We start from the raw sequence: 27,097 nt of genomic DNA on the forward strand, positions 1-27,097 counted from the left end.
AATAATATATATAGGTATAGATTCCAAATTGTATAATTTTTTTTCAAAGTTTTTACTAAATGTTTATAGTCTCCAAAATCTCATAGCCGGTTTTCTGTATATGCATGTACTTTATATCAAGGAGAAAAGAGGTTAGGATTGTTTAAAGCGGTTTTGTCAATGCAATGTCTTTTTTACAAATTTCAAAAGACAACTTGTGCTAACTTGATGAGTGCAATTTCTGATTTCTGGCTGATCGGTTTTGAATATGCTAGGAATATTCATTGAACTTGTCTGGTGTCGGGCAAAAGATTTTAGAATTAGTAATTCTGTTCATAGATATTAGATACAACGAAAGTGGAGATTTTTTTGGCAATTCAGGTTATTAGTAAGCCTTCCAAATCAACAAAGTGGGAATTAATTCAATAAGCCTCATGGTTACCGTCCATCAACGATTTTAAAAAAGCTTTTGGCATGTTCAAAAGGATCCCAAAAAATATCGAGAAATGCTAACTAGAGCTATGCTGGTGGCAGACAAGTTGGTTCCAAGAGGTACAAAGCTGTGGCAAACATATCGAGAATTTGTGGTTTTTTGAAAGGTGGATCTTTAACCCTGTCTTTTTCTCTTGGTCTCCTTTAGGCTTTCTTATTCTAATAGAAGTTATGATGAGGGAACGGTTCTCTAAAACTATCAATATCTCCTTGGTTTGAGAAGAAAAAAGTTTTCATATTGAGTTGCATATATGCTTTCCTCATATTTTATGGAGGAATTGGTATAGCATGAATTGTTTCATCTTTGAACGAAGAACGTTCTCGTCTTTGGAAACAGTGGAGAAAATAAGAAGAGAGGTCACTGAATGGTTCCTGGTCAAATATTCAAGACCACTTTGAGAATCAAACCACAATTGGAATCCTCCACCTTTTTTTTGAATCCTCCACTTACCGAGGCTGAAATGCAATACTGGATTTTTATGGTCTAATAAAACTAATTTGGGGAGGGGCTAGTTGATAGTGAGAGACGCAGAAGATGTAATTTTGATGCACAGTTCGAGAGCCTTCATTACAGTGAAAGACTTGGAAGAGGCAAATTTTCTAAGTATGACTTGGAATGAAGAGTGTGCACTTTCACAAGTTTAATCGGCCCATGACATTTTTTTTTTGCATGAGATCAATTCATATTGATTTAGACTTTAGTTATGGACTTAGGGAATAACCAAAAAAAAATAGAAATTAGATTTTTAGAGAGAAAGAAGAGAGAAATAGGAAGGAAAAGAGGAGAGAGAGTGGGATTTTAGTCAGATAGTGAATTATGTTTTTTTTAGATTATTAAGCCCAATTTCTCTTTAGTGATTAGCTAGGTTCTCTTTTTTTCGTCAATTGATTTGTATTAAACACTGGAAAAGATACAAATTAAGATACAAGACCGGAGAACAACGTTGATATCTCCGGAAACAACAGTCCACAAGAAGGACACTAAAACCCATACCAGGACACCAAAGATCAGACTAAAACATAAATTAAGACAAAAGCTAATTCCTACAAATAGATCTTCCAACAATCCTATAATAAACCTATAGAGAGTATAGTCAAGGCCTAAAACAACCGGTCGGATATCTAGCAGACTTTCGGAAAGAGAGGATAAACCTATACAGCTCTCTTCTAATACTCTTTTTTTTGTTAATCTATTGTTCAAAAAGAGAGTTCAAGAAGACTTTCGGAAAATAGTTTTCTTGTTGGAACCTCTCTCTACTATTCGCCTCTTAATCAGATTGCCACTTCGGTGGCCGGTGACTTTATTGTCATCGGTTACCAAATTTTCCTTTTTGTTTTTGTTGTATATTAACTTCGATCGATAGATCGATATAGTTTCTTCTGGTTAGCGGACTTTTCTCTTCCGGTGTATCCGGATTTCTTCTTCCGTTGCGGATATTTTCTTCCGGCGAGTCCGGATCTAAATCCCTCTTTCGCAAATATTTCTTATCCCGTTTCGTTTTGAGTTGGGATCTCTCCTTCTGAGGTCCTTGCTCTTATCCCTTTTCTACGGGTGTAAAGCTCACTCTTATAAACTGATTTTCAACAAACGAGTGATGTTTCCTGGATGAAAAGAAAGATGGAGAAGTTGGTTCTACCTTGATCGTTATATGAGAGATTAAGTAGAATTGGCATTTTCTTGTTTGAAAATGGTCCAATAAAGGGTCTTCTCTAATTCGATTGAGTCTTCCACTACAAGAAAACATATTATTTACCAGGGCGATATTCGTTGTAAATTCGTTGTAAAAGGGGGATTACGACGAATTTACCTCGAAAAGCGATTCGTTGTTATTCGTCCGTCGTAAAAGAAGATTCGTCGTAAACGCCACGTAACGGTTACGAGTTAATGAATTCGTCGTAAAGGCGAAGGAAAGCATTCGTCGTAATGTCCACGTAAAGCCTCGTTGTAACTAACTCGTAAAGATTCGTCGTAAAGAAGTTGTAAAGAATTCGATGTAAATTCGATGTAAACATTCAATGTAAATTCGTTGTAAAATTTACGACGACTTTACATCTCCTTCGTTGTAAACTCGATGTAATTATTTACATCGTATTTACGAGTACTTCGATGTAAATTCGTTGTAAACTTTACGACGAATTTACATCGTTATTTTATTTATTATATTAATTATATTAATTTCATTTATTATTTTATTTTTATTTATAATAAATTTGGAAATTATAAAAATTAAAATTTCAAATAATAAAAAACAATTGTTTAGAAAATAAATATTCCATAAATAAAATTTAAGTTTTAATATTTTACAAAACAAAATTATAAAAATAAAAATCTACGGGAGCGATACATCATCAAAGTAGCCGGTCCCGCTCGGTCCCTCTCCGCTCGTTCCCGCTCCACTGGATCGGTAGATTCGGGATCCCGTTGTTGCATCCCGAGAGCTTCTCGTCTGGCCGCCAACGCTCTCTGCATGTTGGGTTCCCCATCGCCATAATATCCAACAGGTTCTCGAGAGAGTCTAAACGCTCCTGCTGGGTATCCAATCGAGCCTGCATCTGAGAAGTCTCTTGGGCCTGTCTAGAAGAGTAAGACGAAGTCGCCCTTGCGACTTCGTTTACAGAACCGATTCCCACCGTCCGACCCTTCTTTCTTGGAGCGACCTACAAAAAATAATATTAAATAGTTAATATTGTTGAAATAGTAAAATTAATTTAAACAAAAGCTTTTAAATTTTACCTCCTCGAAGATCCTGTCGACCTCTTCCGTCGTCAATTTGACGGGTAATCCATCCGGAGACTGCTGGGTAAGTTGCGTCTCCCGCTCATCAACCCGAGCAGCCACAGTGTTGAAGAGCTTCTCGGATGCAGGATCAACAAAAGTCCCGTCCGGTTTGGCGTGAGTCATCTTGAAGAGGTCGGACAAAGATGGCATGACTCCGGTCTTCTCAAACTACAAAACCAATAATAAAATATTAAATATTACGACGAAAGTACCAGGCCCGCGTTTTTTGGTTTACGAGGAATATACCAGTCCCGTGTTTCAGTTTACGACGAATTTACGAGGACACGTGCTTTCAGGAATTACGACGAATGTACCAGGCCCGCTTTTTTTGTTTACGACGTGTTTACAACGAATCTTTGAAACCACAAATCAAATCCCTAAACCCCGATTCATGGTTTACAACGAAGTTACGACGAACCTAAACTTTACGAGGAAATTACCAGGCCCGCGTTTTTTTTTACAACGAAATTACAACGAAATATGTGAAACCCCGAAAATCAAAATCCCTAAACCCCAAACTTACATATCTATACTATCATATCTTCTACACATTCAACCTCTTTTTCCAACTGAAACCATAAACTCCAATTTTTTTTTTAAATGCATATTATATAAATTAGAATTTGATACACATATGAAGAATTCTAACAAAAATCAACATTTGTTACATATCTTACATCATGAAGAATCGTTTGAGTTCTCATCAACATCACTACAATGATCATCATCGCTTCTATCGAACTCATCTTCACGTGCTTCATCCGTCACATCTTCGGGAAGATCTTCATATTGACAGTTATCCGAGTCGATCAAAAGAATTTCATCAGTTTGTTGATCAGGTACCTCAACTTCATTGATTGCATCTTCTTCTTGCAAAGGTGGTTCTTCTCCAGCAACAATCCGTCCACGAGGTGTTATTTTGATAGCAGTTAACCAATTTATCCCAGAACTTCGAAGGCGAGGGTATGGAAGGAAGCTAACTTGTTCGGCTTGGGAAGCTAAGATGAAAGGCTCGAATTTGTTATATCTTCTCCCAGAATGGATATCCACAACACCAAATTTGTTAAACCGAACACCACGGTTCTCCACCGGGTCGAACCACTCGCATTTGAAGAGGACACATTTTAGCTTCAACAACCCTGGAAATTCCACTTCAATAATCTCTTGCAAGATCCCGTAAAAGTCTGTTTCACCTTTCACACATATCCCGTAGTTGCTCGTTGCCCGACGTCTCCCATACTCATATGTATGAAAAGTGAAACCTCGTGTGAAGTACATAGATGATGTGGTGACCTTTGCTACTGGACCTTGGATCAAATCATGAAACCATACAGGATAATATGGATCGTCATAATCAACCTACAAATTAATACATCACTGTTAGAATTTTACATTAATAATAATAGTACCAAAGATTACTTAATATGTTAATATTACCTGTCCTTTTAACCACTTGACAAAGTGCTTATCTTTCCTTGCATCCACCTCGGTTCCGGATATTCCTGGTATTGCTTCTTCAACTTGAGATACAAACAAGCTGCAAATTAAACAAATGCATCATATCATATAATTAATTAACATCATATCATATAATACACACGAATATTATTTACCTTTCAAAAGAACGCATCACAGCATCCTCGCAGTTGAGCAGAATATAAGTGTGGGCACTATGCTTATCCTCATCACTGGACCACCATACTTCTCTCAGTTTACCACCAAACCGTCCAATTTGGCAGAAAATGTCAGGAACACCGTCTACTGCATAAGATTGCGGTACTCCACCATCATCATATCTTCTAGGAACTCTTTTCCTCGTACGAACCGTTGAAGCAAAGTAGTATGATGTGAAGTTAGATGTTTCTGCTGTCAAACTTCCAGCCACAATCGAACCTTCCACCTTTGCAAGATTTCTTGCTTTCCCCTTCAAATGTTTCATAGAGCGCTCATATGGATACATCCATCCATTGTGAACAGGTCCGCGAAGTAATGCTTCGTACGGGAGGTGGACAACTAGATGTTCCATGACGTCAAAAAATGATGGAGGAAATATCTTCTCTAGGTTGCACACTATGATCGGGATGTTCTCATGAAGTTGTTCGATGACTTCTTCCTTGAACGTACGTGTGCTAAGGTCTCTGAAGAAAGCTCTGATCGCTGCATATTGCAAATATAACCCAAATTAGTAACATTTCATAGTATATATATATATATATATATATATATATGTATATTATTAATTAATATTTACCTGCAAGTGCTTCATGTACATTTGTTAGAAGGAGCTCAGCAAAAGCGAATGGAAGTAGTCGTTGCATAAACACATGACAATCATGACTCTTCATTCCTGAGAACTTTTGACCTCGTTCAACACATCTTGACAGATTTGAAACGTAACCATCAGGAAACTTCACTTCTGATGCAACCCAGTCAAACAAAGTTGACTTTGCTTCTGATGACAATCGAAAGCTGGGAACAGGAACATTTCCATTGCTCTTGATATGTAACTCACTTCTTGAGCAAATATCGGGTACGTCCATCCTTGACTTTTTGTTATCTTTTGTCTTCCCTGGGACGTTCAGTATTGTATTCATGATGTTGTCAAAAAAGTTCTTCTCTATATGCATCACATCCAGGTTGTGGCGTAAAAGAAGATCTTTCCAGTAAGGTAGCTCCCAAAATATACTTTTCTTATGCCAATTGTGAGAAACCCCATACCCATCAGGCATATTACCAGGAACATGCCAGTTTCCTCCTTGCTTCACAGTTTTCTGAGCTCCGTAATAATCAATGTCCTCCTCGATCTGCTGGCCTGTGAGATATGGAGGAGGACTGTCTCTGACAACTTTGTTTTTCCTAAACAATGTCTTATTTCTTCTGTAAGGATGGGCAACAGGAAGAAATCGACGATGACAATCAAACCAACAACTCTTTCTACCATTCTTCAGTTGAAAAGCATCCGTAGATCCATGACAATATGGACAAGATAACCTTCCATGAGTTGTCCAGCCAGACAACATTCCATAAGCAGGAAAGTCACTTATCGTCCACAGCAGAACTGCTCGCATCGTAAAATTGGTTTTCGTGGAAAATCATAAGTTCTTACCCCTTCTGACCACAACTCATTTAGCTCCTGTATCAGTGGTTGAAGAAATACATCCAACGACCGTTTTGGATGCTTCGGCCCAGGGATTAATATGGTCAAGAATAGAAATTCTTGTTCCATGCACATATCCGGCGGCAGGTTGTACGGCGTAAGAATAACTGGCCACAAAGAATACTGTCTCCCAGACATACCAAATGGACTAAATCCATCGGTGCATAACCCAAGATAGACATTCCGAATATTTTCAGCGAAATCTGGGTATACCTTGTTGAAATGTTTCCACGCCCTTGCATCTGATGGGTGAGCGACCTCGCCATCCTTCTGGACATGTTCAGCATGCCACCTCATCCATGCAGCAGTCCTCTCCGATTGGTATAATCTTTTTAACCTGTCTTTAATGGGTAGGTACCACATCCTTTGGTACGGTACCCTATTCCTCCCATGTCCTTGCGGCTTGAATCGTGGTTTCTTGCAGAATCGACACTCTTCTAACTTCTCATCATCCTTCCAGTAGATCATGCAGTTGTCGATGCAAACATCTATCATCTCCGAAGGCAACCCAAGACTATAAACCAATTTCTGAATCTCATAATAAGATTCAGCTGACACGTTGTCTTCTGGCAAATACTCTTTGAACAACTCCGCCCAAGCATCCATGCAATTCTCAGGTAAATTATGATCCGTTTTAATGTTCATCATCCTAGCTGCTATAGACAATTTAGAGAGACCTTCTCTACAACCAGTGTAGATTGGTTGATTTGCAGCATCTAACATTTCATAAAACCTTTTTGCATCCAAATTAGGTTCTTCTACATTTCCAGTTTCATGAGCTATTGTTGTAGTTGTTTCTAAAAATGCATCAGTAATCATGTCTTGAACCCTATCATGATCTACCATCTGCTCCTCTTGATGATAACTAGATTCATTATGCAAATGATTCGGTTCTTCACTATTACCAGCAGCTTCAAAATTATTACTACTACTAGCTTCATTTCCACCATAACCCTCCCCATGTTGATACCAAATATAATATTGTGGTGTAAATCCTCTGTTTAGTAAGTGCTTCCATACAGTTTCACTACGAGCAAATTTTGAATTCTTGAATTTCCGACAAGGGCAGAACATCTTACCGCTTTCCTGCGTGATCGGCGTACAGCCCGCCTGGTGCATGAATGTCTCTAGCCCGCTTAGAAATGCATCCGTCACTCTACCGGAATCATCTTTATGCGAATACATCCAACTTCGTAACTCGTAAATATTGAAGCCATCAGCCATTTGTTTTTCTTTTTTCTGGTTTTTTTTCTTTGATTTCGTTTGTGTGTTATTTGAATTGAGAAATGATCATATATATAGACGATTTTCGTAAGTGGTAGGTGAAAGTATAACATGGATTTTACAACGAAAAGTTTTACTTTGCTTTTACATCGTTTTTACATATTATTTACAACGAATTTACAACGAAGTTAGCTTATTTTGAACCCCACTATATGCACGTTTTCACCAAAAGTAACGGTTACATGATTCCTCGTAAATGGCTTGTATATTTACAATGAGTTTACGACGAATTGGGCTTTCCACGTAAATCACTCGTAAATTTACAATGATTTTACAACGAAGTTAGTTACTTTAAACCACACTATATGCACGTTTTCACCCAAAGTAACGGTTACATGATTCGTCGTAAATGACTTGTATATTTACAATGAGTTTACGACGAATTGGGCTTTCCACGTAAAAGCCTTGTAAAATTACATTGGGTTTACGACGAATCGTTTTCGTCGTAACTTTACAACGAATTTACGACGAATATTTATTTACTCGTAACATCGTCGTAAACACCATGTAAGTTTACGAGGAAATAATTTCCTCGTAACGAGTCGTCGTTATAGACGCGTTTTCTTGTAGTGTTCCCAATAATAAAATCACCAGAGACTGTTGAATCCTACCTCAGAGCAGCGGTTATGGCGAAAGAATGAGTTTGAGAGTGCAAATATTGGTGGCAATAGAAGTGTTGAGAAAGAGAAGAACAGCTTCGTCTGTGAGAAGATGGTCGTGAAGGTTATCAGAAACTTTGAAGATTGCCGGGGAAGCCAGAATATCTGAGATGCATGTCTCTTTGTTAACACGTCTCCTGTTTGTAATATAAAGTTTACACGTTTTCCTTTTTGTGATGTGTGCTGCCTTTTATGTATTTTATGTATTTGTACTATTAAGCTCTTGGGATAAATGAATTATAATGTTGACAAAAAAAAAGTTTTCTTGTTGCTTTCCATGTCTAAGTTGATATTTGCTTTCTATTGCTTCTTAGCCCATAATTGTTTCTACTTTAAGCCCAAGCCTCCTTTTTATTTTGCCCCACAGCAGAAACTTATAAAACTCACTTTCTATTAGAAAGAAGATTCCACTTCGAATATATGTGAGAAACAAAGTAATATATAAGAGATTTGGGTCAACCCATTAATTGCCAATTAATTTTAAGTTGGAATCCAGAAAATTTATCATGGTATCAGAGTGGGCTCAATACACTGGTCCATTAATCCGGTCCGGATAGTGGCCCGATCAACCCATTAATTGATGACCCATATAAAGCTCAGTTCTTCGAGATTGCTAGAAAAATAAAGCCATTGTTTCAGAGGGGATATGATGGATTCTGCGAGATTAATGGTTATACGCACCATTATCTCGAAGGAGAATATTGGAGAAAGATCCCACATCGGATATATGTGAGGGATATAAGTAATATATAAAAGACTTGAGTTAATTCACTAATTGTCAATTGATGTTAAGTTAAAAAAACAGAAAACTTATCACTCCCCCTCCTCCCATTTTTAAAAAGAGCTTCACCTCTTCTCTTTTCTTCATCATTCATCAAGACAAAATAACTCTTTGCATGAGGCCCGTTGTTGTTGTTAAACGACGACCAACCACCAGAATTTTTTCAGCAAGTTTCAAAGAAATTTTCCTATAAGTTTTCTGGCACGTTTCCGTACAGATTCCAGCTCTGACGAGTTTTCTAGTAAGTTTCTCTCCTCCATAATTTTATTTTAGAAAATTTTTCATTTAGAAACAATTCTGCTTTTGGAAACTTTATCTTGAGAGACTTAAAATCTAACATTAAATTATCACTGTTGCAGTTAGCTACATCTTCTGTTTTGTAGATTATTTTCAACCAGTTTTCAATTATCACTGTTGCAATATATATATTGTTTAAAATAAATTATATACCATCTAAAACACATAATTATTTTAATTTCGAAATATATATATTATATATTAAAATAAATTATATACCATATAAAATTAAATAATTATTTTAATTTCGAAATTTGCTTCGATTTTTTTTTTGAGAAAAAGTTTGAACAAATATTGACAACTTAATATTTATACTTTAAACTTTGCATTGAATTTTTTTAAAATTATAAATTACTAAAACTTTTAAACTTCCCACAATTTTTTTTGTTATCAGTAATTTTAAATTTTTGTTATAAAAATACAAATGATCAAAAATAGAAAAGGTATTTATTTGGATTAATAAATTTATTTATGTGTTTGCACTAATTTAGTTATATATGTAACAGTTACTGAATTTTTAATTATTCAATATATATTTGTTATTTCATAATATGTTAAAACATATAATACATAAAAATAATTTATATATAATATTTATTCGTGTGCGCGCAAGACGTGGATTTTAACCTAGAAATAATATTAATAAAGTTAAGAAATGGACATGTGGATTTAGTTGAAGTTGGTGTAAACTCTCGAGAGAGGATAGATGGGTCTTACAGTTTAGAAACTCAAATTCTTTGAGGTACTCAGTTGTCAACACGCACTATCGTTGAATGAAGATCATTCTTCGAAGCCCTTATCGTATTTGTGCTGTTAGCGACTTAGCGTCTCCTTCTTTGTGACTACATTTCCTGAGACGAAAAAAGAAGTTGTCCCATGTATCCTGATTATTTTGACCAAAACATATGAGTTTGTACGAGACAGAAAATTACTAATTTAGTTTAATGCTTGTTGACCAAAACAGGTTCCTTGAGAAGTGAGAACACATCAATTTCAGAAAATTCATAAATATAGGTCCAACGATAAAGTCCCCTCTTTAATCAGAGGTTAAGTTAGCAATGCCGTAGACTTGTTCCTTGTAGTGTAGGGTGGGTGGGCACGGATCTGATACATAAATTTTTGGGTATTCTTGATCCGATCTGATATGTTTTGTTTGTATAACTAATTATCCAATTCAAACTAATCATCCGATTCCATTTGGTCTGTAATACTTAGATATTTAGTGTCTCAGATATCCTAATCTTTTTTATATTTTTCACTGGATGTTCCTATCCGATCTATAAAAATAAAATAGAAATTTAAAATAAGTAAAATTCCAAATTATATAAAATAACAATATTTCATATAAATAATAGTTATTTACTTTTCAAAAAAGAATAACTAATAATAATTTTAATAAATAAAAATATTCTAAAACTTATATAAATAATATTTATATAAAATTCTTTAAATATATATATATTAGATAGGATATATTTTTCTTAAAATATTAATATTTATAATTTGATTTATTTTTTACAGATATTTTATATTATTATTTGTTTTGCTTCGCTCAATTACGAATATCAGCAGTTTTTGGTTCGAATCTTAACAAATAAGAATCAAAATTTAAGTATATTTTGTATAGACCTATTATAAGGGCCTAGACAAATAAGAATCAAAATATTTATGTTGCTGCAACGCGTTTCAGCGATTTACCCACACTATACGGAGTTGACAAAACAGTGTTTGTAGCTTTGAATACCATGCAAGGACAAATCACTCTTAAAAATACATTTTCTTAGGCTCTGTGGACCATTCATCAATTAATTCTTCAGAGGAGACTTGGTTCTACAAAAAGTCTTCAGCGGAGACTTGGCGAAAAAAGTCTTCACAGGAGACTTGTTATATAAGTCTAGCTTTTATTTTCTCCACTTTCACAGCCAAAAACAAAACAAAAAGTAAAAAACCAAAGAACAAAAAGAAAACACGATGCATTCTTGTTGTGCAAGGAAGATAATACTATGGAGCTTGTGTTTAATATTTTCTCTTTCTTACTCAATGCTTGTTTGCGCTTCTACTCCTCCTAAGCACTTGTGCCGTCAAGACCAGAGGGATGCTCTTTGGGAGTTCAAGAGCGAGTTCCATCTCAGAAATATGGCTGCCAATGAGAAGACACAGACGTGGAAAAACAACAGCGATTGCTGTTCTTGGGATGGTATCACTTGTGATCCTAAGACGGGGAAAGTCGTTGAGTTAAATCTCTGGAGCGGTTCTCTCAATGGCCCTTTAAGATCTAGTAGCGGTCTATTTAAACTACAGTATCTTCAGAGTCTTAATCTTAACTCAAATAATCTTGCCGGCACTCTACCAGATTCCATCGGCGACCTCAAATACTTGAAGGAATTGAGTCTTTCTGGATGCAATTTGTTTGGGAACCTTCCTTCTTCGCTCGGAAATCTTTCCCATCTCACTCTTCTTGATCTTGATGGTAATGGTTTCACCGGTGAACTACCAGATTCGCTCGGCAACTTAAAACAACTAACAAAGTTGCTGCTTCCATCGAGCAAACTCAGCGGGAAATTTCCTCAAGTGCTACTCAATCTGACCGAGCTCACTGCGATCAACCTTGTTTCCAACCAGCTCGAAGGTACACTCCCATCAAACATGAGTAGCCTCTCCAAACTCGAGTATTTTGATGTCGGTTCAAATTCATTTTCTGGATTTGTTCCTTCGTCTCTTATCACGATCCCTTCTTTGGTCCATCTCTCCCTGGAAAGGAATCACTTCAACCGTCTCCTTGAGATTGGGAATATCTCTTCACCATCAAAACTTAAAACATTAAGCCTTGGAGGTAACAGGCTCAGTGGGCCAATCCCGGGATTTATATCAAAACTAGTCGAGCTCTCATCTCTCGACCTCTCTTTTTGGGACACACTGAGGGGCACGGTGGATTTCAGCGTCTTCTTGCATCTCAAGTCACTCATGGTCCTTGACATCTCCACACTCAATACAAGAAGTATCGTCGACATGAGTCTCTTCTCCCGTTTCGAGTCGCTTAGCTTACTGAGTCTTTCACGAAATACTGTGAAGTTCAGCTCAACCCTCCGTATTGCTTCACCCATTGGATCCTTGGCTCTAGCGTCATGCAATATCTCTGAATTTCCAAAGTTTCTACAAACGCAAACCAGTTTGGTTAGCTTGGACATTTCTCAGAATCAAATCAAAGGGCGAGTACCAGCGTGGTTGTGGAGACTGCCAGGATTGACGTACGTAGACTTTTACCGGAATTCATTTACTGGTTTTGACGGCCCACCGGATGTTCTTCGGAGAAATGAAATAGAAATGCTCGATATAAGCTCGAACGCTTTCCACGGTCCGTTCCCTTTGTTACCAAAATCCACGACGTTTCTTGCCGCCTCCGATAATCAGTTTTCGGGTCAGATTCCAACAACAATCTGCGAGATGGTTTCTCTTGAAGCACTTGTTTTATCCAACAACAACTTCACCGGTTCTATCCCTCGGTGTTTCAAGAATCTCAATACCAAGCTTTCTCTCTTGCATCTCCGTAACAACAGCCTCTCTGGTAACTTCCCGGAGGAATCTGTCAGCGTTGGCTTGGTTTCGCTTGACGTTGGCCGCAACAAGTTATCAGGAGAGCTTCCCAAGTCTCTGATGAACTGCGCTCGCCTCGAGTTTCTGAACGTCGAAGGCAACATGTTCAACGGCACGTTTCCTTATTGGTTGAGATCGTTGCCTGATCTGCAAGTTCTCGTCCTTCGTTCAAACAAGTTCCACGGGCCGCTGCTATATTCTCCTCCTCCAAGGGGTTCTCTAATAAGTTTCCCCAAGCTTCGAATCTTTGACATCTCTAGAAATATCCTCTCTGGAGTCCTGCCGGTTGATTACTTTTCTGGTTGGAGTACAATGTCTTCGGGTGTATACACTCCAGATAATAAGCAGAATAGGTTTATAGGAATAACCTTTAACTATCGTAAGGCGGTGGTCCTGGCTACCAAAGGTACAGAGAGGGAGTTTCTTGGCACTAGTTTCAGCATCTACAAAATCATTGACCTCTCAGGAAATAGATTCCAAGGAGATATCCCAAAATCCATTTCCTTGCTCAAGGAGCTGATTGTTCTCAACATGTCAAACAACGCTTTCACAGGCACTATTCCACCATTTCTGTCCAACTTGACCAATCTTCAGTCACTAGATCTATCCAAAAACAGATTGTCAAGCAAAATCCCACCCGAGCTCGGGAAACTCACGTTTCTCGCGTGGATGAACTTCTCTTACAACAAGCTCGAAGGTCCAATACCACAAGGCACTCAGATTCAAAGTCAGGATAGTTCTTCATTCCTACAGAATCCTGGGTTGTGCGGTCCTCCTCTTCAGAAAACCTGCAGTGGAGGAGGAGAAGAAGAAGACACAAGAAAGCAAGATCATCAAGAAGATGAAGAAAATGATCAAGTTTTGAGTTGGATCGCAGCTGCAATAGGCTTTGTACCTGGTGTATTATGTGGATTAGCCATCGGCCATGTTCTGATATCATATAGACAAGACTGGTTCAAGAGGATCTTTCAACTAACATAACCATCCGTTTACTATAATGATATCTTACTCTATGTTAGTTATAATCGTCATCTCTATGTCGTTTTTAAATTATTACCATTGTAATGTCGTGAAAAATTTCTCTCTCGTAGTTGTATTGTTTTGCCACTCATTGTGTGTGTGTTTTGATGTAGAATTGATTCCCTCTTTTTCCTTTATATTTTCTTTTTGCGCGTCTGAAATGTTGTCGCAGGGACACCTAAAAGAACACGCCAATTGTAATGCTATGCATTTCCATTCTTGTTGCGACCCAACTCTGTGTTCAAGAACGTCAATCACTGAGCTACCCTCACTTTCTGCACCTTACATATGTAACTGATGATCCATCTTACAAACTGACTGATTCATTGTAAATCGATCTATCAAAATATCCATATAAAGAAATATACAGAGAGAACAAAGGACTCTTCACAGGCTAAAGAACGTTTGGGCAAATTGGTTGACCCACAACACACGGCAGAAAAATACGTTTTGTGGCTTCAAAGCGTTTCAGCGCTTACCCCCACACCACACGGTTTGGACAAAAATCTGTTTGTCCCTTGGGATACTTTTAAAATCATTACTGAATTTTCATCTTTATTAGACTTTTGGACCATTCATTAATTACACAAGACTTGGTTATGAAGTCTTTACATTGTTAAGTCGATCTTTTATTTTCTCTCTCATTTCACAGCAACAACAATGCATTCTTCTAGTAGTGAGAGGAAGATGATAGTATGGATCTTGTGTTTAATATTTTCACTTTCTCATCCAATACTTATTTTCGCTTCTTCTCCTACTAAGCACATATGTGTCATCCAGACCAAAGGGATGCTCTATATATGGGAGTTCAAGAGCGAGTTCCATCTCAATAGGACGGCTGCTAACGTGAAGACACAAGGGTGGAGGAACAACAACGCTGATTGCTGTTCTTGGGATGGTATCACTTGTGATCCTAAGACGGGAAATGTCGTCGAGTTAAATCTCTTGGGCAGTTCTCTCAATGGCCCTTTAAGATCAAACAGTACTCTCTTCCGACTACAACATCTTCAGAACCTCGATCTTAGCTCCAACAACCTCGCCGGTATTCTACCTGATTCTATGGCCCAATATTCGTTGCCTGGCCCTGGTCGATGGAGGAAGCTTTCCAAACAAAATATTCGTCTGAAGGTTAAGATCAAACGAAATATTCGTTGCCTGGCCCAATATATTCTGGAGAGTTTCCATCGGATTACTTTGCTGGTTGGATTGAAATGTCATCGGGTGTATACACTCCAGATAACAAACAGAAAAGGTTTATTGGAGTTAGCTTTACAAACTATAGCAAGTCTGTGGTTCTGACTAACAAAGGTTCAAAGATGGAGTTTCTTGGTAGTAGTTTCAATATCTACAAAACCACCGATGTCTCGGAAAACAGATTCCAAGGAGAGATCCCCGAATCCATGGGTTTACTCAAGGAACTGATTGTGCTCAACATGTCAAACAACGCTTTCGTAGGCCATATTCCACCATCTCTGTCCAACTTGACCAATCTCCAATCGCTAGATATATCCAGTAACAGTTTATCAGGAGAAATCCCACAGGATGTCGGGAAACTCGCGTTTCTGGCGTGGATGAACTTCTCTTACAACATGCTCGAAGGTACAATACCACAGGGCACTCAGATTCAAAGCCAGAATAGCTCTTCATTTCTACAAAAAGACCTGCAGTGGTGGAGAAGAAGAAGACACAAGAAAGGAAGATGGAGAAGAGGATCAGGAAAATTATCAAGTATTTAGCGGGATTGTGGCTGCAATAGCTTACTTGCCTGGTGTGTTCTGTGGATTGGTCATTGTCCATATTCTGACTTCATATTAGACGAGACTCATTCAAGAAGATCTTTAACTGTATTACTTAATATATATATATATATAAGCATCAGTTGTCTGATGATATGATATCTACTATTGTATGTTCAAGAACGTCAATCACTGGGCCATTGCCAGCACCTACATATGAAACTGAGGATCTCCATTTTACAAACTGAGTACGAGTAAAAACTTGTCAATTTGTAAACACACATACACCAGCATTGATAGCAACAACTCGTAACTGTTCATATGAACTGAACGATAGAGTATTTCTCTTGAAAGGCTTTGTGTATTTACGTCACAATATATAGTACAAACTGTTCAGAGAAATGAGGGATACGCTATATACTTTTTTTTTTAAACACATACGCTAGATACTATACAATGAATATACTGAGCATCTCTAAAGTTTAAAATAACTGATGATGCTTATCATCTAATATAAACATCGACTAGTGTCTGGGGTTCGACTCCCAGACTATGCAATTTATTGCAGATTTTCTCAAATCCAGGTTTCAAGTCCCGGAGAAAACACGATTTATTAGGCAACTATGTAGATTATGGAAGGAAAGATTACAGGCAACTATGCGATTATGGAAGGAAGGATTACAAGAAATCTTGAACATGGTGCAAGTAAATCTGGTCAGGCGTGGATCTTCATATGACGGCTCAGATGATGCAGTTAGACGTAGATCTTCATAATACATATAGTATTGTCGGTTGTCGAATCGTCTATATAATATTCCTAATAATTGTAATATCGTAATAAATCAGCGTTAAAGAAAAAAAAACATCGACTAGTTTGGTCAGCGGAAAACTGTGTCGACTGTTGAGAAATTAGAGAGAAAGAGAGAAACGAGGCCCAATTTTATAGAAATTGGGCCTTTATGGAATGCAGAGAGGCCCAATCATATGATAGATAAATAAAAAAAAATTATCTTGATACGAAATCGGAGTTTAAACTCGTTCTCCAATCATAAGTCGTTTCTCAGTGAGGGTTCCTATCTGAATTGCATTGAGCCATTGATATTTGTCTTCCTCTGCGGCAATTTGTCTTCCTCTGCTCTCTCGCTGTAACTTTCTCGGGAAAATTTCACACCATCCACGTTTCACCAACGAAAGGTGAGAGTCCTTTACGTGTCTATCTTTCTGCGATTCCTTGCTTCCTTTGGTGCTTATGGGGCTTAATCATCTCTCTTTCTTCCTTAGTTCATCAAATTAATTGCTCTCTGTCTCTTCTTTCAAAAAAAAAAAAAGAAGAAATTTCAGCAACTTGAGTCCACTTTAAAGAGATATGCAAACATTTAGTCAGATAGGACCGTCGGAGATTTTCTTCATCGCTAGAAGAGACAACCCCTGTACGAGGTTAGTTAATTATTATTACAGGCTTCACTTTGATCTTTGGGGTTGTAATAATTCAATCTGGATTTATAAAATATGAACTGTTCATCATCTTGTTAGATTGATTATTATGTGTTCGAAATGTTTTCAATTGCATTTTTTGGTCTCAGTATTTGCAGGGCACAGCTTTGGTTCACAGGAAGACTCCATTTCCGACAAGACTCATTTGGTCAGTGAGAGTAGTCAAAATGATACAAATCTTATCTTCTCTTTTCTTTTTTTTGGTTCACATTTTTCTTATGTGGTTTTCAATAGGGTTTCGCTTAAAGAACAGAGTCGTCGAGTACAGCGCGAGACCTGTCCCTCCAAACCTGATCGCAGCAGAGAAAGAAGAAGCCAAAGCCGTCCTAACCCTCTTCTTCAAGAAGCAAGGTCTCAGCAACAGCGTCTCCGTCAGGATCATCAACAAATCCGATCTCTTCATCGACCACCTAGTCTCCAGACTCCACTCCGTTCACAAATCCCGTTACCTCGTGGGAAGAGAGCTCACCACGCTCGAGATACGAGACTCTCTCATCCCTTACCTCGAACAGCTCCACGAACAACACGGCCATCTCCTCTCTGACCTCGTCGTCAGCTTCCCCGATCCACCACCCGAAGACAGACCAGCTTCTTCTTCTTCACCACCTCTAGCTCCACTCACAGCACCTCCTGGTCTCGCTGCAGACACTAAGAAACTAAGAGCCGTCTCTCGCGTCAGCGAGCTCGACACAGAAGGTTCTTTACGTCCTCAGACGCTCTACCTCCTCGACCTCGGCCTCAACCTCGAGCAGATCAAAACAATCACCCGCAAGTTCGCAGCGTTTCCTTACTACAGCCTCGAGGGAAAGATCAAACCCGTCGTGGAGTTTCTCCTAGACCTAGGTATCCCCAAGTCAGACATTCCCACCATCCTCTGCAAGAGGCCGCAGATCTGCGGGATAAGCCTAACCGATAACCTCAAACCAACGATGGCCTTCTTGGAGACGTTAGGCATCGACAAGAACCAATGGGCGAAGATCATCTACCGTTTCCCGGCCATCTTGACTTACAGCAGGCAGAAACTCATCTCCACCGTCGAGTTCTTGACCCAAACCGGTTTAACCGAAGAACAGATCGGGAAGATCTTGACTCGTTGTCCGAACATCATGTCCTACAGCGTGGAGGACAAGCTACGTCCCACGATGGAGTACTTCGAGTCTCTGAACGTCGACGTGGCGGTTCTACTTCATCGATGTCCGCAGACGTTTGGTTTGAGCATAGAGACGAACCTGAAGCCGGTGACTGAGTTCTTTCTGGAGAAAGGTTACGGGTTAGATGAGATAGGGGTGATGATCTCTAGATACGGAGCTTTGTATACTTTCAGCTTGAAGGAGAATCTGATGCCTAAGTGGGATTACTTTCAGACGACGATGGATTATCCCAACTCGGAGCTGGTCAAGTTTCCGCAGTTTTTCGGGTATAGTCTCCAGGAGAGGATCAAGCCGAGGTACGAGCTGGTGAAGAGGAGCGGGGTGAGGCTGCTGTTGAATCAGGTTTTGTCCTTGTCCGGAGTTGAGTTCGAGAAAGTTGTTAAGAAGAAGATGATGAAGAAACTTGTGTCTGATCATCATCAGCAAAAGTAGTAGCGAGCTGTTGTGAAGGCTTTTTTTTTTTTAGTTTTTTTAGAGCAATAAGGAGAGTACTAATGATGGATGTGATAAAAACCAATTCGTAATATTTATTAAGCTCATTTATTCATCGGTGAGACATCCTTGTCATGTTCTTCACTTTCGGAACTGAGTGTAACTCATTGTCAGTTGAAAAAATGTTAAATCAAAGCTTCTAAGGTTGGAACCCGCTTCCTCTATTACGTTTCGTATTTGTCAACACGAGACCAGTGGTAGATAATTTTTGATGTTATATTGTCCCCTATAAAAGATATAACCTGCCCGGTCTATGCATGCTTCATTAGCTTCGTCACCCCCCAAGAGTTCACGATTGCAGTAGAATTTATAGGGAACTCTTGCAATCTCGCAAAACCAAGTTTCACAGCATTTCCCCAAAATACTTAACATCTAAACACTATACTTTTTTCGTAAACTAATAAAAACACTACTCCCTCTGTTTCTTAATAAGTGTCGTTTTAGAGTTGTGCACACGGATTAAGAAATCATTAAATTTTACATATTTTCCATACAAAAACATCATTACCCATACATCTCAACCAATAGAAAAATAAAATACAGAATCAAATTAATAAATTTTGCATGGAAATGCTAAAACGATACTTATTTTGCAACGAAAAAAAATCTCTACAACGACACTTAATATGAAACGGAGGGAGTACCTTTTTGTAAACTAACTTCATTTACTATTTTCAAAGTATTTACTGAAGTATAGTTTAAACACTATTTTCCTGGTTTGGTTAGGAAATCGCAAAGGTTCCCTAGCAATTCACTCTTAATTGCAAGATTAACTGCATGAGAGTTTCTTGCAATTACCTAGCAAAATCAAATTTTACAGATTTAAAAAATAATTTTCCCAAATTTCTTTCTCTGTTTTAATTTTCTATTTTTTTGCCACCGAAGCCAAAACCTTAGTTACACTACACACATCAAGTGTTTGCTTTCGTTAAATGTTAATGGGCTGTATTATGGGCGTCTACATTTCAGCTAACTAAGAATTTTTAAAAGAATATAATTGAGTTCTAAAAATATGATCTAAATCCATTGTACTTGCGAGATTTTTCTTTGAAGTTCTGACTTCCTTTTTTGGGTAGATTCTATTTATATTTTTCAAACTATTAAATCCTATTAATGGTTGTCATGATCTTTTCGTAGCTGTTCCATGTCAGTACTTTTGCTTTTATTTCTATAACGGGTCGTAGATTAGAGAAGTTAATGAAGCTTCTCAGATTTCAGAATTACTTCTTTTTTTGGGCAGATTCTCTTGTATCTACTTTATTAAAACAGAAGTACACATATGGATTAACCCTACAAGTTGCACAGTATTTACGCCTAAATACCACTGAGAATTAAACTAAACTACCTAATTTAATGTTTGTCTTTTCCAGTTGAGTTAATGTGTTGTCCTAATATAAATTAAGTTACATATTTTAATGTTGTCTTTTTCAGTTGAGTTAATGTATTGTCCTAATATAAAATTTAATTTTCTTTCTCTATTAAATCAATTTCGAAATTATTTATAATTTTATTAATGTTGTCTTTTTAGTTCAATAAATACATTTCCTAATTCTAAATTTACCACATTTAATGATAATAAAAATCGCATAAGATATGGTAGGAGATCACTATCTTTTAATATTCGAACCAAAACAATTTTTATGTTAAGTTTAAGTTTTTGCCATATATTATTCAAATTTATTTGTTATATAATTTTTTACTTTTATATTTTAAGAATTTTATTTCTTTAAAAACTATTCAAATGAGTTATCCGAACCAGAACATGAACCGAAATTATAAATACCGAATGTGGCTAAAACCTTTCACCCCAAAAATCTAAAACCCAAAGAGACCTGAATCAAATCCGAATGAATATCCGAACACCCATCTCTAATACAAGATATAGAAATTGAATCACTTTATTTATTTTCAAAAAAATATTTTCCATTGATTTTCTCATTAGTCTACAGTAATTATGAAAACTAATTGTCAAAATCCAATCTGAAAATTATTGAATACGTAAGCCTATTTATAATGAATTAGCAGTTAGATCAAATATATATTATATTACATTTCATTTTCTTACAAATTATAATCTTAATTTTTATATGTCACAAATTTGTTAAAAGTCTAACAATTATTTATTCTTACAAATTTTATAAGTAACGTATCATGTTTAATAGCATACTAACCATATTGTGTATTTTCATACTTATCATTTAAAAACTTTGTTTGTTATATATCTTACACATACATCTAATCATATAAATGTTAGATTTGTTTAGGTGATCTCCAGTGTCGGTGATACATTTTATGTTAGACGCAAAAAATATAAAATTACTTAATTTAATATGATTACATTTACAAATATAACATTTAGTACACCCAAATTAAGATTTAAAATTAAATACCGCGTGTGATTATTTTTTAACAAATTTATATTAATAGAAATTCCAAATATTTGGAATTCGAAAGTATTATGACCCACACCTATACTATTTTAATTAGGATAACTGAATTTATATAAGAATATTTTATTAAAATTTTAATTTTAATTTTTGTTATAACTGCAAAAATTAGTTTTCGATATAAATTTATTATCAAATATTACAAATACATTTAATACAAAAAACTAAAAACAGAAAATAAATACCCGTGCGGTCGCACGGGTCAAGATCTAATAGTACTTATTTAATCTCTTCTTATATGACTTTTGTTCTGTTCTGATTTAAACAAGGAATACTTGACTATAAAGATCTTCACTTTTGAAAAAATCAAAGTAGAAATGTGGGTGTTGTTGCCTACCCAAGCAAAGTTATATATATTTTTCTTATTAATATCTGATTCACCTAAACAACTATATATTATATTAGTTCAGAAATTCTTATCTATTTAGCAACTTTCACATTTTCTAAGTAAAAGAATTTAAACACGCAAGTGAAAAGAAAAAGTTAAAACAAAAGAGCCAAAGTCAGTCTACACTGTACACCCAAACACAAGTTTTGTAAAAGATCTTTAGTCTAGTAATGTCTAATGAGTAATCTCGTCTTTACGTGCTGTTTCTTTCTATCATTATGAATTTAAATCAGAAACTCTGTCACAGGCCATATACTATTTCAATAAGGAAAAGAAAAAGCTACTATTGTAATTACCTTTAGAAGGAAAAATCATAATAACGAAAATAAATAATAAAAAGAAGTTATGGAAGAAAAAGAAGGAAAAAGAAAAAATAAAAGGAAGAGGACCACATTTCACCAAATATTCGGGGTCTGATGTCAATGCGGATAAGTCTATGTATTTATGTGTCCTAAAAATAGAGAAACAGATTAAAGATAATTTTATAAGTTTTTTAGAAAGAGATAATTTTATATTTTATCATCGTAAATTTTACAATCATCTGTAATATGAATTTTAAAACGTCTTACCGTTGGATCATATAGAATTCCTCATCTGTAATATGAATTTTTACTATCATCATATCTTTTCATGTCATATTTTCCCCTCACGGCTTAGGTAGTGAAATGTGGTCCTCTTCCTTTATTTTACTTTTTTGTTACCCTTCTTTATACTTCCATACTTCTTTTGTAGATTTTTTTTCATTATAAGTAAATATGTCCATTATATCAGAAAGTTATCTAATCAACATTTCTTTTTATCAAGAAAAACTTATATAGTTTGATAACTTATAATTGAAAAACACAGTGCTCATTTTTCTTAAATTACTGGTGTATATGTATCTTGTAAAGTGTTAAATCGTATTTTCGTCGATTTACATTTAAACTGAGAGGCATGCGAATTGTGAATAACAGAACAAGCCCATGATCATAACCATGAGGTCCATGCGCCACACAAAGTAATCACACCATATTGGCTCTTTGTATATATTGAATTTTAGGTCAATAATGTTAGTAAGACTTTAGGCATGTCAATGTAGATGTAGATAGGTCTCTTTACCATTAGGCTCGTCATCTTGCAGGTTGGTCCCCAAACATTAACACGTTATTTAATCCCTACATGTCTTGATTATAAATATTCCAGGATTTTTTATAAAATGTTTTTTAATCTTCAAACAAAATGTCGTCAAGAAGACTGAGAACTATTAATGATGTTAAGAGTAGCTACTATATGTTTATCAACCAAATAGTTATATACTTAATACTTCTATGGTTAGGTTAACTGATTGGGAGAAAGTAAGACAAACAGAGTAGACATTCAGGAAAGCAATCTCCATATGCCCAACAACTAATGTATGAATATAAAACCACATCCACTTCATTAATACACATTCATTGTCAATAGACTAGTTATAGACTTATAGTGTACAAGGTAAGTCTTATAAGCAAATCAAAGAAGATCCAATAAAATAGTAACACTAGCAATATCACGAGTTGGTTGTGCGTAAATCTTTAGTCGTCCGATTCTCACAACGTCACAACACAAGAACTCAAGTAACTAAAAGCAATCAAACAATGTGAGAAGAGACAAGAGAACGGTTGTTCTTCGGGTTTAGATGAATTATTTAGTTTATGGTCCTTACGGTGTAGTGTTCAAACAAAAAAAGTGTTAAAAAAAAAAAAAGGTCCTTACGGTGTAGAACTGAAAAAAAGGATGTAGAACTGGACGTCTGGACGGATTATGCAACTGATACATATGCGAATATATCTCTCTCTTTTACAACCATTTTGTTGATGATACTCGTTCAAAGCTAATGCTTATAATCATCATACCAGTATCAAAGAGATTCATTTACGTATATGGATAAATGCAGGAGGGAAATTTCCTAACTATAGTAATATTTAAAAGGGTAATAATGATGTTGAAACATATGATGATAGTGTGAGTTTAAATATTCGATGGGAATATTTTTTTCATTTTCTACTCTCAGATATAATGGCAAATCCTGAAATCCCTGAAAAAGACTGGTATAGTATTAAGAAAAGAAAAGAGGGTCCACAGCTTCTGAAATTATTGTAACCGTTCTTACCCACTTCATGCGACCTAGAATTATTGCAATTAAATAATTTGGAGTATGTAAAATGCTTGAGTTTGCAAAAGAAAATATAATTAGACTTTTTATTGTGTAGTGTGGCATCAAAAATAATAAAAGTATTATATTGTCACGTAATGGATTACTTGGTGCCCCCAGATGAATATGATTGCAATACATTTACAAATCGATCGGTATGGTTTAACCGTTCACAAGAGAACGAATTTTAAATCATAACAACACCACATCTTTATGGAAACAAAGTTAGGTCCATGTAGAAAGTTGGTCTCTAGCTTCGACTAAATTTTATTTTCTAACCAAACGAGAAAGAAAAAAGAACATAACTTAAATCTGTCCATTTTAAAGATCAACAGAGCATTGCATAGTGACCTTATAAAATAAACAGGTATTTGATTTTATTTAGTTTAGTCTAATTTGATTTAGTTTTACTAAGAAACACTTTCGGTATGTATAAAGTTTAAGAATGAATAGAGACAAAAATAACATGCTTCAATATGAAATCATAAATCAATTAAAGGATTATAATAGAGTTTTGGCAGAAATATTTAGAAAATCGAAAATGCATGGACATATATTTTTACGAATATTTGATAATTCTTTTTTTTATTTCTTTTACCGGGTCGAAATTCAAGTTTGGATCTTTTTCTTTTTGCTTAGTTTTGTTTGTATCTACATCATACCTGTTCTATTTATTTATATATAAAAAATTATACATGATGCAGTAAAAGAAATTTATATCACTGACATAAGAAATTATATCATGACTACAAGAACAAGTAGATAATCTAAAAAAGTAATAAAAACAAAAGAAAATACAGTAAGGAAATATCACACTGTTGAAACGAACAGCTCTTGCAATCCATGGCTATCAAGAGAAAAAAGAAAAAAAGAAATCACTAGCTTCTTCTTCTTTCTTCCCAATGCTGGCGTCATCGTAAAATAAATTAATAGTATAAATTCTGATAACCTGTACTGGAGTTATTTTATTGTTTCTGACACTGATAAATGCTTTGTTTTCTTATTCCACTAATAAATTTGATTACAGTGTTCATGAAAATATGTGATTTAGAGTTGTCATAAATCCTCTGTTCCTTTTGCACCAACATGTTCTTAAACAAAGGCCACATATTATTTCCTAAAAGATTAAAACAATTTCAAGAACCTAAGAAAGCAAAATGTTAAACTGCACTTGTCTTAATCGTTTGGAGTGCCCCCAGTTACAATTTAACAACATAATAATTGTATTTTAAAATAATTATTTGTGGACAGCCTTTCAAAGATATTAATAATCATCAAGTGTGTTACATACCTTATGTTTTTACTATTTCTTGAGATTTATATCTTTTACCAATTTTCTATTTTGCAATCTCAAACCAAACTTACAAATATTGTAAATCTTTTCTACTTTCTGCTTCCATATAAACTGTGATAGACACCATTGAAAAACTAGTTGATTTCAGAGGTAAAATACAAAATATTGGCCAAAATATTCCAAAATGAAGCAATAGATGTTCGACCAATGCATCTATTCCGCCAATGTTTGGTTGGTTGTATAGGATGAATCAATTAACACTAGCGAAGTTGTATATATACTTCAATGTAATAAACAAGTTGAAAATGTAATGTCTTCTTTTTAGATGGACACACATAACACTGAATCTGACTACAAAAATGGTAAGATATTTCTCAAAAACGGTAAGATAGATATACAAGTATGGTGTTTGCCGATTCAAGCGTTCTTTGTTACAACTTACAAGTTCTACCAGCTCTCTCTGTATGTATTGCTTTCGATTACTTAGAGCATCTCCAATGGTGTTATCCACCGTTGGAATCCTTAGTAATAAAATATTTTTTTTTTTTGCTTTTTGAATATTTAAGGATTTTACACTAAAATGTATGTACAATGGTGTTACTCAATATAGAGTCCTTAGGAAATTTTTTTTTCATACAAAAAATGTTCAATTCCATTCATTTATTTAGAAGTCTGATGAATACTAAAACATACTATTGATGATGACCATGTAATAAAACAGAGAATGAGATGCTCTGTTTTGCTATACAAACACACAGAGAATGGGATTCTCTTTAACTGAGTTAAGAAAGTATCAAAAGTTACCGTAGTTGTTATGATGAAAGACATGAAGACACAAATCAGAACCAACTCTCCATAACCGAACTGTCTTGTCTTTAGAAGCTGAAAGAAGCAACTGCAAACACACAATCTTCCTCATCAGACACTATTTTGTTTGTTTAGTGTCCTAAAACCTGCATCCCCAAAAAAAAAAAAAGAGAAGCAGCCATCAAACATTGCAATAGCATAGTTGTTAATTAACACACAAGGTATGTGTACATATTCATAAAAAACCAGTGTCAAGTTAGTAGCATCATTATTGGAAGATATTAAACGATATAGAATCCTAAAACCATGACAATTTGTTTACTCCTTGAGACATTAGGGATTAGTAAGAAAGAAGTAAACAAATTGCTATGATTGCCAAGGGTGTTCGATTCAATGCAGAGAAGAAGCAAGTTGCAGAGTCACACAGGAACGACACATGAAAATAAACCCACCAGTAAGCAATTGATCTGATTTAGCTGAAACAGATACAAAATATCGTTAACAAGCTAAAAGGCTGTAAATTTTTCAACATGTCGATAACAAAGAATGATGGGATCAATACAAAAACCTCAAAAATTTATCTGTGAACCATATGCGAACCTATTGATAATACAATCAAGTTAAAGATATAAGCATTCTGAATGATTCGTGAACGAGCCCTAAACCCAAATCTCAGCCACCGAAAACACAAAATCTCCGAAACTAATCCAAATTGATCACAAAATAAAAATCAATCTTAGGGCTTTGGAGATCAGTTCCAATAAAAAAAAAACACGATATCCCCAATTTACCACAGAAGAGAAATCAATCGATGAAAATACAGAGCAGTTATTTTAAGGATCGATTGAGAAGACAAACACCACGTACCATCTTCTTCTTCTATCGAGATTGATCAAATCGTTCTTTCAATCGAGAGCCAGTAGTTGAGTGCCAGCACATTAAGGATTTGATCCTTAATGACCTTAGCTAAGGACTCATCCTTAGCTACAGTTAAATATTTAATCATATAATATTGTTCTAAACCTAAGGATTTCACTAAGGATTCGCCTAAGACGCCGCGTTGCGGATGCTCTTAT

At 35.7% G+C, this 27,097-nt stretch overlaps 4 protein-coding genes across 10 annotated transcripts; 2 read left to right on the forward strand and 2 right to left on the reverse strand.

Annotated features, from left to right (window-relative positions):
• Positions 1 to 2,820: 2,820 nt before the first annotated feature.
• On the reverse strand, positions 2,821 to 3,438 carry LOC130508674 (uncharacterized). The gene is made up of 2 exons (XM_057004291.1): positions 3,206 to 3,438; positions 2,821 to 3,129 (listed from the first exon to the last, which is right to left on the reverse strand). The coding sequence occupies exons 1-2, from the start codon at positions 3,398 to 3,400 to the stop codon at positions 2,821 to 2,823; spliced, it is 504 nt and encodes a 167-aa protein (XP_056860271.1). The 5' UTR covers positions 3,401 to 3,438.
• A 67-nt stretch (positions 3,439 to 3,505) lies between these two features.
• On the reverse strand, positions 3,506 to 6,326 carry LOC130507975 (uncharacterized). Its single transcript, XM_057002959.1, has 4 exons — positions 5,502 to 6,326; positions 4,864 to 5,407; positions 4,688 to 4,787; positions 3,506 to 4,609 (listed from the first exon to the last, which is right to left on the reverse strand). The coding sequence occupies exons 1-4, from the start codon at positions 6,316 to 6,318 to the stop codon at positions 3,929 to 3,931; spliced, it is 2,142 nt and encodes a 713-aa protein (XP_056858939.1). The 5' UTR covers positions 6,319 to 6,326; the 3' UTR covers positions 3,506 to 3,928.
• Positions 6,327 to 11,231: 4,905 nt separating this feature from the next.
• On the forward strand, positions 11,232 to 16,171 carry LOC108827325 (receptor-like protein 48). Of its 2 annotated transcripts, XM_057002960.1 has the most exons (2): positions 11,232 to 13,375; positions 15,295 to 16,171. In XM_057002960.1, the coding sequence occupies exons 1-2, from the start codon at positions 11,400 to 11,402 to the stop codon at positions 15,776 to 15,778; spliced, it is 2,460 nt and encodes an 819-aa protein (XP_056858940.1). In that variant the 5' UTR covers positions 11,232 to 11,399; the 3' UTR covers positions 15,779 to 16,171. The 2 variants fall into 2 exon arrangements, with proteins under 2 accessions (XP_056858940.1, XP_018456203.2); XM_018600701.2 differs by lacking the exon at positions 15,295 to 16,171 and having other exon boundaries at positions 11,235 to 14,260.
• A 645-nt stretch (positions 16,172 to 16,816) lies between these two features.
• LOC108817164 (transcription termination factor MTERF5, chloroplastic) lies at positions 16,817 to 18,970 on the forward strand. Of its 6 annotated transcripts, none has more exons than XM_018589782.2 (4): positions 16,817 to 16,972; positions 17,108 to 17,215; positions 17,371 to 17,420; positions 17,507 to 18,970. In XM_018589782.2, the coding sequence occupies exons 2-4, from the start codon at positions 17,145 to 17,147 to the stop codon at positions 18,853 to 18,855; spliced, it is 1,470 nt and encodes a 489-aa protein (XP_018445284.2). In that variant the 5' UTR covers positions 16,817 to 16,972; positions 17,108 to 17,144; the 3' UTR covers positions 18,856 to 18,970. The 6 variants fall into 6 exon arrangements, with proteins under 6 accessions (XP_018445284.2, XP_056858941.1, XP_056858944.1 ...); XM_057002961.1 differs by having other exon boundaries at positions 16,818 to 16,972; positions 17,362 to 17,420; XM_057002964.1 differs by having other exon boundaries at positions 16,822 to 16,972; positions 17,111 to 17,215.
• The last annotated feature ends 8,127 nt before the right edge of the window (positions 18,971 to 27,097 follow it).

Source organism: Raphanus sativus, chromosome 2 (assembly GCF_000801105.2).
Source record: "Raphanus sativus cultivar WK10039 chromosome 2, ASM80110v3, whole genome shotgun sequence".
Taxonomy (NCBI): Eukaryota; Viridiplantae; Streptophyta; class Magnoliopsida; order Brassicales; family Brassicaceae; genus Raphanus; species Raphanus sativus.

Excerpts from the sequence above, each read along its gene's own strand:
- LOC130508674 (XM_057004291.1), bottom strand. The coding sequence starts at position 3,400 with ATGCCATCTTTGTCCGACCTCTTCAAGATGACTCACGCCAAACCGGAC. Across the intron at positions 3,130-3,205 it reads TCGACAGGATCTTCGAGGAG|GTCGCTCCAAGAAAGAAGGG; the intron begins GTAAAATTTAAA and ends TATTTTTTGTAG.
- LOC130507975 (XM_057002959.1), bottom strand. The coding sequence starts at position 6,318 with ATGCGAGCAGTTCTGCTGTGGACGATAAGTGACTTTCCTGCTTATGGA. Across the intron at positions 5,408-5,501 it reads TGTACATGAAGCACTTGCAG|CGATCAGAGCTTTCTTCAGA; the intron begins GTAAATATTAAT and ends TGCAATATGCAG. Across the intron at positions 4,610-4,687 it reads TCAAGTGGTTAAAAGGACAG|GTTGATTATGACGATCCATA; the intron begins GTAATATTAACA and ends ATTAATTTGTAG.
- LOC108827325 (XM_018600701.2), top strand. The coding sequence starts at position 11,400 with ATGCATTCTTGTTGTGCAAGGAAGATAATACTATGGAGCTTGTGTTTA.
- LOC108817164 (XM_057002961.1), top strand. The coding sequence starts at position 17,145 with ATGCAAACATTTAGTCAGATAGGACCGTCGGAGATTTTCTTCATCGCT. Across the intron at positions 17,216-17,361 it reads AGAGACAACCCCTGTACGAG|TATTTGCAGGGCACAGCTTT; the intron begins GTTAGTTAATTA and ends TTTTGGTCTCAG. Across the intron at positions 17,421-17,506 it reads TTTCCGACAAGACTCATTTG|GGTTTCGCTTAAAGAACAGA; the intron begins GTCAGTGAGAGT and ends GGTTTTCAATAG.